The 10,863-nt window shown below is 43.5% G+C and overlaps 1 protein-coding gene and 1 long non-coding RNA gene across 2 annotated transcripts; both read right to left on the minus strand.

Annotated features, from left to right (window-relative positions):
• Positions 1-961: 961 nt before the first annotated feature.
• LOC119791199 lies at positions 962-4,670 on the minus strand. The gene is made up of 5 exons (XM_038297165.1): positions 4,622-4,670; positions 3,454-3,565; positions 2,426-3,231; positions 1,588-2,330; positions 962-1,042 (listed from the first exon to the last, which is right to left on the minus strand). Exons 1-3 carry the CDS (start codon positions 4,642-4,644, stop codon positions 2,599-2,601), a joined length of 768 nt encoding a protein of 255 aa, XP_038153093.1. The 5' UTR covers positions 4,645-4,670; the 3' UTR covers positions 962-1,042; positions 1,588-2,330; positions 2,426-2,598.
• A 1,042-nt stretch (positions 4,671-5,712) lies between these two features.
• On the minus strand, positions 5,713-9,660 carry LOC119791202. Its single transcript, XR_005281818.1, has 4 exons — positions 9,526-9,660; positions 6,170-6,366; positions 5,952-6,082; positions 5,713-5,859 (listed from the first exon to the last, which is right to left on the minus strand). It is a non-coding gene; the product is annotated as an uncharacterized LOC119791202 (long non-coding RNA).
• Between the last annotated feature and the right edge of the window lie 1,203 nt (positions 9,661-10,863).

The raw sequence follows: 10,863 nt of genomic DNA on the forward strand, positions 1-10,863 counted from the left end.
TTTGATGGTTATCTGATTCAGTCCCCTGTAGTCAATACAGGGTCGAAGGGAACCGTCTTTCTTTCCCACAAAAAATAAAAACCAGCACCGAGAGGGGATGAAGATGGCCTTATAATACCAGCAGCTAGAGACTCATTTATGTATTTCTCCATCGTTTCACGTTCAGGCTTGCAGATGTTAAATAATCTACTGCTGGGAAGAGGAGCTCCTGGTAATAAATCTATGGCACAGTCATATGGTCTGTGGGGTGGAAGACACGTCGCACTGACCTTACTGAAGACTGGTGCCAGATCATGATACTCGGAAGGAACAGAAGAAAGGTCAGGAGAGTCCATCTCCCCCCTACCTCTAGGGGACTGAATAGCAGGAGCTGCAGAACGAAGACATGACTTGTGACAGGAAGTGGACCAAGACTCAATATGGCGTTCAACCCAGTTGATGTGGGGATTGTGACGTTCCAACCACTCAAATCCGAGCACCAGGGAGGAACACGCTGAGGGGAAAACAAAAAAAAGTTAGTCTCACGATGGTTTCCAGAGATGAGAAGTTCTAATGGCTGGGTGTGATGAGTGACTTGGTGTAATCTTTTTCCATCAATAGCAGCAACTCTGAGGGTTTTTCCAAAGGAACAGTTTCAATCCTCAGTTTCTGGACCAGATTCGAATCTATGAGGTTCTTCTCGCACCCAGAATCAATGAAGGCTGATAATGTTAAAGTATGGTTGGAAACAAACAGGGTTGCAGGTAACAGTAAATGAGGAGATTTATCAGTCTTAAGATGTCAGACTCCTCACATCCTCTGACGGACCCTGGCTATTGATTTAGCCGGGCAGGAAGCAATTAAGTGTCCGGGCTCACCACAGTACAGACAAAGATTCGCCTTGAATCTCCGTTGTCTCTCTTCAGGTGACAGTCTTGTATGCCCAATCTGCATGGGTTCAAACTCCGCTCCTTCTGCAGCTGAGGAGGAAAATTGAGTGATCTGAGCAGAAGCTGGGGGTGACTGATTCTTAATCCTTGGTCTGGAACTGGACTCTGGGGATCTAACAGAAACATGAGTGTGATTAGTTGTAGGAGCGGAAACAGACATTCCTAGGTTCCTTAGCCTAGAATTGTTTTGAATTCGGAGTCTGTTATCCAATCTTATGGTTAACCGAATAAGATCTTCCAAACTAGTTGGCTCATCAATTGTGGCTAGTTCATCCCTGATGTTATCGTTTAGAGCCTGGAAAAAAGCACTTTTAAGTGCGCATTCGTTCCAACCAGAAGCGGCGGCTTTAACCCGTAAGTCGATGGAGAACTCTGCCACTGTCAGATTACCTTGCTTAAGACTAAGCAAAGCTCGAGAATCAATGGTTTGATCTAAATCCTGGTTAAAAACTTGAGAAAATTCAGTCAAAAATTCAGAAAAGGTGCATGAAAAACTGTTTTCAGATGATAACCTGGCCTCCGCCCATCCAAGAGCTCGGCCAGAGAGTTGAGAGAGAATAAAAAAAAATCTTCTTTTTGTCATTAGGAAAACTAGCAGGTGAATTCTCAAACAGTAAACAACACTGGAACAAGAATCCCTTACATTTAGACTGTATACCTGAAAATCTTTCAGGTAGACTCGGACGGAGTTCAGGAAATGACGTCATCGTCTCTGACCCTTGAGACGGACGTTGTTCGGAAACAGGAAGCACTGCTGGTGCGGTGTTAGCGGTTCTCACATAGCTAGCGTATCTTTGTAAAGTCTGATTCTCATGGTCAACATAAAGCATTCAACTCACGAAGGGTTTGAGCTTGTCCTTGGATTTGGGCATCCTGTTCCTCAAGTCGCCTTCAGAGGTGCTCTGCTGGGTCTTGTGTTTGGCCGCAGTGTTCTGTCATGATGGGCTAAGGACTTGACCCATACGCAGAACACTACTGGAGACTGAGTAAAAGTTTGAACAAATTTATTGAGAAACACACACAGAGAATATAATGACTGGTTCAGGTGCTGGTCCGGGACTGGTTTCAACTCCTTTCTGGAGAGATGAGAGTTTGATTAGCTTTGCAGTTTGATTGTATGATGAGAGAGTTGAATCTTTTAATGTACCTGAAGAGGTTCTGACAGATCCTATGAGAGGGGGAACCGGTTGGGTCCAGAGACAGTTGAAGAGGCAGAGAGTTAAGCAGCAGCAGCGTCTAGCTTCGAGCTGGAGAGTTTTCAGACTTGAGTATGTTTCCAAGCTCTTCCTCTGAGAGCTGATAAAGGAATCCAGATTGAGATCTTCAGGTTTGGCTTACTTTGGCAGGCAGGCAGGTTCTCAGATTAAGCTCACCCAGAGCTTCAGACGTTGGTGGGATTTCCTGTGATCAAAGAAGACAGAGGCAGATTAGAAAAGCTTGTTTCTCTCTAGAGTCTACAAGATTTCCTAAATTCTTAGAGGCTCAGGTTCGCTAACCAAACTTGGTCAACACTGCGGCGTCGAAGGAAGGTCTGACTGCTGTTTATGAAGGTTGGTCTTCTGATGAGCTGATGATCCTCAGGTGTGGTGAGGACTCCAGCTCAGGAAGCCCACAGCACTCTCTGCTGGAGACAGGTGGCAGATCTCCAGATCCCAACAGTACCCCCCTCTCAACGACCGCCTCTTGGCGGTCCAGAAGACGTGGATGGGAGGGACCTCTCATAGTCCTTGATGAGGGATGGATCGAGGATGTAAGAACCAGGAACCCAGGTGCGGTCCTCCGGACCGTAGCCCTTCCAGTTGACGAGGTACTGCCAACCGCGACTTCGCCGACGGGAGTCCACGCTCCGGCGGACTGTGTAGGCCGGATGGCCGTCAATGTACAGGACGGGTGGAGGGGAGTCGGATGGCGGACAAAGTGGACTGGTGATGACAGGTTTAATCTGAGAGATGTGGAAGGTGAGGTGGATACGCAGGGATGATGGCAGGTGTAGGCGGACAGCGGATGGATTGATTATTTGAGCAATCTTGAATGGGCCGATGAACCTTGGAGAGAGTTTTCTGGACATAGACTTTAGGGAAATATCTCTGGTGGATAACCATACCTCTTGCCCAAGGGTATAGTTAGGAGCAGGGCGACGCCTAGAGTCAGCAAACCTTTTGTTATTGGCAGAAGAACGGTTGAGGGCGGAGATGGTTTCGTCCCAGGTTCGGTGACAGCGGCGGATGTGGTGGTGAACGGACCTGACTGATATCTCCCTCTCGTCTGCAGGAAAGAGTGGGGGTTGGTAACCCAGAGACACCTGGAAAGGGAACAGACCGGTTGCAGGAGATTTTTGAGTATTATGAGCATATTCGATCCAAGTCAGAAACTGACTCCAGTCAGTAGGATTATTTGAGGTTAAACAGCGGAGAGTGGACTCGAGTTGTTGGTTCATCCTCTCCGTCTGCCCATTGGTTTGAGGATGATAACCTGAAGTGAGGGAGACCTTGCAATTGAGAGCTGTACAGACAGATTTCCAGACCTGAGAGATGAACTGGGGACCACGATCAGAGAGAATTTCCTGGGGTATGCCATGGAGCCGGAAGACATGTTTAATGAGTAGCTGGGCGGTCTGGAATGCTGTAGGTAGCTTCCTGAGGGAAATCAAATGGCAGGCTTTGGAAAAACGGTCAACAATGGTGAGAATAGTGAACATACCTCGGGATATGGGAAGACCGGTAACAAAATCCACAGCTATGTGGTGTTGTGATTCTATAGTTAAATTCTATTCCCAGCCCGCTGGGAATTTATGTTTCTGATACTTTAAGATGTTTATTGCCCTCCCCTGTAGGGGTGGTAAAATATCTTATTTAATCAGATATTATTTCAGCTGTTATATACTGTTTATGACACACAGTCCTACTAACTGTGTGTTAGAACAATAAATGAAAGAGTGATTCGAGCACTAATCATGGTCAAACAGTTATTTCTGCACATACATGGAATAAATTCACCACAACTTCTGTTCAAAATATAAGATTTTATTAACAAAAATCATTCAGCTCCAAGTCAAACATATTTCAGTTTAACACTCTCAACTAAGACTAGTAAAACTCAACTAAACTAAACTAACTACTATGTACAAAGAGGAAGGGGAAACGGTTGAAAAACATATTACAGTTTAAGATGGATTCTGTGTTTGAAACCAATGTTTATCTGGAATAATTTGGAATGTGATCAAATTAGCTTTTCACTCATTTTAAAGAAATTGGAATGTTTTCAGACCAATTGACAATGCAAATCCATGAGGTGAATAAAACATTATTTGGCCAAATAATGTTTTATTAAATGATTTGCTTAATCAAGAACCAAAAACCTTTAGTTAAATGATTCTTTACCCTCTTTAAAGTAGCTAGCAGCGAATAGACATCAGGCTTCCACTAAATGACTCTTGGTCAGACTTGGTAATGGAAATGTAATGAGCATTTGAGGAACACATAAACACTAATGTTATTTCAGTGTTTAAATCCTTAGTGAATAAAGCTTGTCTAAGCTTTAGCAACAGCTCAACATATATTCCTGTAGCATAGCGTAGCATGCAGTCCATTCTTTAGCATCAATTAGCGTTGTCTTTACTCAGCAGTAAACACACGATATGATTAGCATCATCAAAAGACACATTGCTTGTTCTGTCCCTAATCATGCCAGACCTGCAAACCTTTTCCATGTCCATTTGGAAAGCTTGAGTTTCATCCAGTTTTGCAGCTCTGCAGTCAGGGATTCTTTGTCTCAGTCTCACAGCAGGGGTCCCCTCAGTCTCACACCAGGGCATGGTCTTCATCCAGTTTGGCTCTGTAAGTTCTGAAACTCAAGAGAAATGTGTTGCAAAAGTTCTGTTTGCAGCAGTTAGGTTCTGAAGAGTTCTGACTCATCCTTGATGGTTCTGGGGATCTGGTTTCCCTGGGGCCTGCATCTCCACTGTGGGCCACAGTGGGCCCCAGCTTTGAGCGCAGGAGCAGAAGCAGGCTGGATCAGACGAGGGAGAAAAAGTGAAGAGGAGAAGAGGAAGAATCCTGTGTGCTCTGTGGTTTTGTTCTGCCCTCACAGAGGGGGGTAGGTTTTCACACCTCTGTGACTTCCATGTGACTTGCTGGCTGAAAAAGGGGGGCTGCTGAAGTCCCCCAGCTGTTATTCACGAAAGCTGCGTTTTCTTCTCTGGTCATCCTATCAGGATGAAATATGGACACTGCTTCCCAATGTCCAAAAAGTATGATCATGGCATATGGCACAACAGTGGGACCATGGGCGGGTTGGAACAGGTAGAGGACGTAGCAATCCAGAGGGCGGTTGATGGGTGGGTTTAATTCTGGTGCAGATGGGACAGGCCAGTACGTACTCCTTCACGTCCTTGTGAAGGGACGGCCACCAAAAACGACGTGTGATCAGAGCAATAGTTCTGCTTACACCAAGATGAGCTGAGAATTTGGATGTGTGCATCCACTGGATGAGGCGGGATCTCACTGAGGAAGGAACATATGTTTTATTTGGAGGACCGTTACCTGGGTCAGGTTCAGAGGCCAGGGCTAAGTTGATGAGATCGGTGATTTCCCAGGAGACGGCTCCAACAGTACACGAAGAGGGAAGAACAGGCTCAGGTGTTTCAGGTCGATCAGAGGAGTACAGACGAGAGAGAGAATCAGGTTTCACCTTCTTGGAACTGGGTCTGTAAGAGATAATTGGGTTGAAACGGGAGAAAAACAAAGACCATCTGGAGTGACGAGGATTGGATCTTGTGGCTGATTGGAGATATGCCAGGTTCTTGTGATCAGTCCAAACTAATACTGGATGCTCGGCACCTTCGAGCCAGTGTCTCCATTCCTCCAAAGCGAGTTTAATGGCCAGGAGTTCTCTGTCTCCGACATCATAATTTTGCTCAGCCGGGGAGAGCCTACGTGAAAAAAAGGCACATGGGTGAGTCTTTTGATCAGAATCAGATTGTTGAGAAAGAACTGCTCCAACACCAGAGTCAGATGCATTCACCTCTAGAATTAACTGCTTAGAAGGATCAGGCTGGACCAGGATGGGTGCACTGGAAAAAAGAGTCTTAAGTTTCTTAAAGGCTGCGTCCGCCTCAGGTGTCCATTGGAAAGTCTTCTTTACCGAAGTCAGGGCTGTGAGAAGTAGAGCAGTTTGGCTATAATTTCAAATTAATCGTCTATAGAAATTAGCAAACCCCAGGAACCTTTGAAGTTGCTTACGGTTCTCTGAAGTAGGCCAATCCAGAACAGCTCTTATTTTTTCTTCAGATGGCTTCACCTGCCCGCCTTCAAGCACAAACTCAAGAAATGTAACAGATGGTTGGTGAAATTCACATTTCTCAGCCTTAACGAAGAGCTTGTTTTCGAGCAGCCTCTGAAGAACCAGGCGGACGTGTTTCTTGTGATCTGAGAGGTTCCTGGAATAGATCAGAATGTCATCGATGTAAACGAAAACAAAAACATTTAGAAAATCACTGAGGACGTCGTTGACTAGGGCTTGGAAAAAGGCAGGAGCGTTTGTAAGACCAAAAGGCATGACCAAATACTCAAACTGGCCAATGGGGGTCTTAAAGACAAAATTTAAGAAATATGTTCAAAATGAGAGTGTTCAACATACCTTTTACACATGCCATAAGATTAACTGTATTAAAAAGTAAAAATAATAATTTTTCTTTAACAGAACCCAATTTTGCTATGTTAGCAGAGATGTTAATTTTACCCAGGTTTCTAAAGAACAGGGATCAGTCGATTTCTTCACCGACGTTGAGACGAGTGGCCCTAAAAAACCAAACCCCTTTGTAGTCGGTCTTCCCCGCTGTTCCAACCTTAGGTGTTTGACACTCTCTGTAAATTACAGTGGCTGAGGTGAATCCAAGATGGTCTTTCAGCAATCTTCACACCTGTTGGCCTGGTCAGTAGCACTTGGAATGGTCATTTCCACCTTGGACTTGTCCCGTTTTTCCCTCTGATGACTGATGAACACCCAGTCCAGTCCCTGGTCTCACTGCTTGTGGATCCTGTGAAGATAAAGATCTTTCCCGCAGTGAATTTGCATTGGACACTTCTTTACCCCCGGCTCACACGGACTCCGGTCTTACCGTTGCGGTGCGGTAGGTGCGGCGCCGCAGTGATTCCAAGTCATTAAAAAGACGTAAACCTCTCTCACCGGCTGCTGAGCTGTCCGGCTGCGGTTACTGAGACACTCTGGCGCTGCAGAAAATTCAGCAAGAAAGCTATCCTTGCGGCGTGCCGGAGCCCTCCGCAACAAGCTCTCGCAAATATCCTTATTTGGGCCGTGTTATCGCGTGAAGTTCCGTGAACTCAAGTGAACTTCTGCTGTCGCGAGTTAAATCTCCGGACCTGTTGCCGGAGCCGCAGAGCCGCACCGCACCGTAGTCAAAAGGGCGGTGTGAGAGGGGGTGTGCGGGAGTTGCGGTCTCCGTCGGCTCGGTAACCGCACCGGAGCCAGTGTGAACAAGGGGTTAGACTGCAACATTTCTCTACGATGTGATCTACTGGTGTATTTTTTTTTCCTTAGGTGGCATTTGTATTGTGAACTTCACCCACCCAATTGTGTTGTAATTTGTATGGTCTGCCATATATTATTTCAAACAAAGTCAAAACACTGCTGGTCGGAGTTATTCTCATGGACAGTGATACTAGGTCCTGGCATTCTGTCATGGTCCTTTTTGTTTCTTTCATACACTTTTTAAGCCTGGATTAAACTGTCCCATTTGTTATTTCCACAAGTTCTGCACTTTGTGGAAGATAAGCGCAGTTATTCTTTAAGGTTATTTGTAACCTGCTTGCCATTTGCTGAATCACCTGATTCACAAAATGCGGACCAATGTCACTGTAAATTTTCTGTATGAGTCCAAAGTTTGGAACAACAACTTTGCATATAGCTTTAGCTACTGTCAATACATCTGCATGCTTTGCTGGGCCTATTTCAACTGTTGAAGAAAAAGTATTATTTTTAGCCTTTAATACAGTTAATCTTATGGCATGTGTAAAAGGTATGTTGAACACTCTCATTTTGAACATATTTCTTAATTTTGAACAAGGTTGTGTTAACGATTTAAAACTAAACTATTGATGGGTAAGTATTCAAAAGCACCGGAGGCCATAAAATGAGTATCTCCTGGGGGGCAAACATTATTTGAGCCTCGAGGAGAGAGGTCTGCCTGGTTTACAGAAGGTCAAAAGTCTTCCAGAATAAACATCTGGGATGGTGTGAAACTGAATACAATGTAGAATGTTAAAACACTAACATTTAGTTTTTAAGACATTTTTCTAAGTACTAATAGCATGTTTTTTAAATGGAAATTGTACTATCTGTGACAATATCAGAATCAAATAGAAATTGTTTGAATGAAAATGTTTTGTTTAGTATTAGAAAATTGCTCAGGATCTATGCTTAATGGGGTAATGGAATATGTTAGCTTGTATACTTAGGATTGAATATTATGTTTCATATTTGAGAAAAAGGAATTGTATCTCATGTTCTGTTGATTCTATGTGTTATTTTTTGTTTAAGGCAGGATTCAATCTTTTGGGGTGAAATGGTGCAGAAGAGCAAAATTGAGTTTGTGAAGATAACCTTTCCTTGAACCAGATTACTGAATTTAAGTTTGGGCTTGAGAATTTATGGTAGGCCCCCGCATTCCACACCGAATCTGTGAAACCTTATCTCATGTTAGCCAGATGACCTTAAAATTCTGGGAGGCCCGGCAGTAAATTAGGGGAAGTTTTTCTGAGTGTCAGAGATATCTCCTGGTTGGAGGAGCAAAATCAAGCCTTTTTGAATAAATTAAATACAAGAGGATAAAACTTTCTACACAGAAGTAACAAATCAGATTTGCTCTTGCAACTCTCCAAAGATGTCTTTGTACGTCTTTGCTTTCTTTCCTTCTCTCCATCTATGACAGGTAAATGAATGTATGTCTCCGTTGTTCTGCAGTTTTTGGTGTAAGTTTGTGCATTGTCTTATTTCTAAGTTTATGCATTGTCTTATATTGGATTAAACTCTGTAATTCTGTGACGTCAACACGCAATGCTGGTTTTCCTTGTGGCCACACGCAGCTCGCCAAGAGGAACCTGGGAAAGGAAGAGAGAAGCCAACCTTTTTCCAAAGTTAACTATTTTTAGAATATTTTCTTCCTTAACACAACCCATTTTGAAAATGCACCAATCATTACTAAACAGTATTTGTAAGGGCCACTACTTGGTAGTTCATTAAAATCCATATGCATCACTTAAACTTCCTCTGGTTCTAGAAAATGTCCTTGTTTTGGTCTTATATTACCTTGAGGATTATGTCTAACACAAACTGCACAGGCTTTACCAAAACGTTTCTGCATAAGAATTAAATCCATATTTTTTAAAATGTTGCTATATTAAAGTTACCATCCCTCCTGTTTGAGACATAGCATGGCCCATGGCTCAAAATAGCTGCTGCTTTCAATATGGGGAAGCTGCTGTTCCCACAGGGTCTAACCCTTTAGAGTAGTACGCTACAGTTTTGAGCTTATCAGCATGAGGCTGTAACAACACAGAGGTTATATAATTTGCCTTACCGTAGACTGTTTGGATGAACAGTTTTTGATCATTTGGTAGAGCTAAGACAGTTGCTGAGAAAAGTTCTGCTTTTAGCTCTGAATTGCTGTTCTGCTTCTGGAGTCCATTAGACATTTGATTGTCTCTGACATAGCTATTGGTGTGTTATAAATAAAGCTTCAGAGAGGCTGAGTTTTTTTTTTTTTTTTTTTAGTTTTACATAATGTGGACTCCAAGCTCTGCAGTAATTGCATAATTCTAAAAATGGATTTATTCTTTAGTTACTGGCTTACGGTCTCTTGCTATTGCAGTTTTTCACTGATCTTTTTTACCTTCTTCTGAAATAACATGGCCCAAGCAACAGACTTGTTTCTGCACCCGCTAAATTTTTTACAACTGGTTTTATACTTTCCTTTGCTTCACATTTTAGCAGATATTTCTTTATCTGCGGCCTGTATTGCGAGTTAGGAACTCTTTTAAATGGATCTACAATTGTCAACAGTCCTACATCAATTTTTCCTGTAGACCACAAAGCATTTGGAATATCTTTTAAATCATTTTCATCAGATTGTGATAGCAAAGAATGCTGAGTTTTTTAACACATGCTAAATCTTGGACCCGGGGTTTTACATCGAACAGAATTTTATAAGGGTGTTTCCATAGTTGGAACAGATGGACATGGAGCAGAGATGGTAAGCATGTTGCATAAAACACAGGAGGATTTAGTTGCAACTATCATGATAGGTTTCAGTGATTTAACCCACATGCAGAACACCACGGGAGACTGAATGAAAGTTCAACAGTTTATTTGGAAGAACACACAGAATAAATGATCAGACAGGTTCTGGTACTGGTCCGGGACTCGTATCAATGACTTATCTGTAGAGAGGGATTGTTTGGTTAGCCAGATGGCAGCGAAATCTTGACAGTGTCTTGATTCTGATTTGTACCTGATGAGGTTCAGGCTAATCAATGGAGAGAGGGAACCAGTTGGGTCCAGAGTCAATGGCTATCGAGGTTCAGACCTTTAGTTGTTCTCCTAGTTCTCCCCAGAGAACTAGCTGGGAGATTCTGACTGATGATCTTCAGGTTTGCCTTCTCTGGGCAGGCAGGCAGGTTTCCAAACATGAACTCCTCCAGAGCTAAAGAATTCAGTCGGGTTTTCCTAGGAGCAGAGAAGACAGAAGCAGATTAGAACCAGGGTTACTCTCCTGAGTAGACTGAGATTCTATATGCAGGCTTAGGCTCAGGTTCTGCTAATCAAAACTGGTCAACACTCCGGCGCTGAAGACAGGTCTGGCCGCTGCTTAAGTAGTGGGTCTCCTAATCAGGTGAATCAGCCTCAGGTGTGCAGGAGG

The sequence above is a fragment of the Cyprinodon tularosa genome, unplaced genomic scaffold, assembly GCF_016077235.1.
Source record: "Cyprinodon tularosa strain WSP-4 unplaced genomic scaffold, ASM1607723v1 ctg384, whole genome shotgun sequence".
Classification (NCBI taxonomy): domain Eukaryota; kingdom Metazoa; phylum Chordata; class Actinopteri; order Cyprinodontiformes; family Cyprinodontidae; genus Cyprinodon; species Cyprinodon tularosa.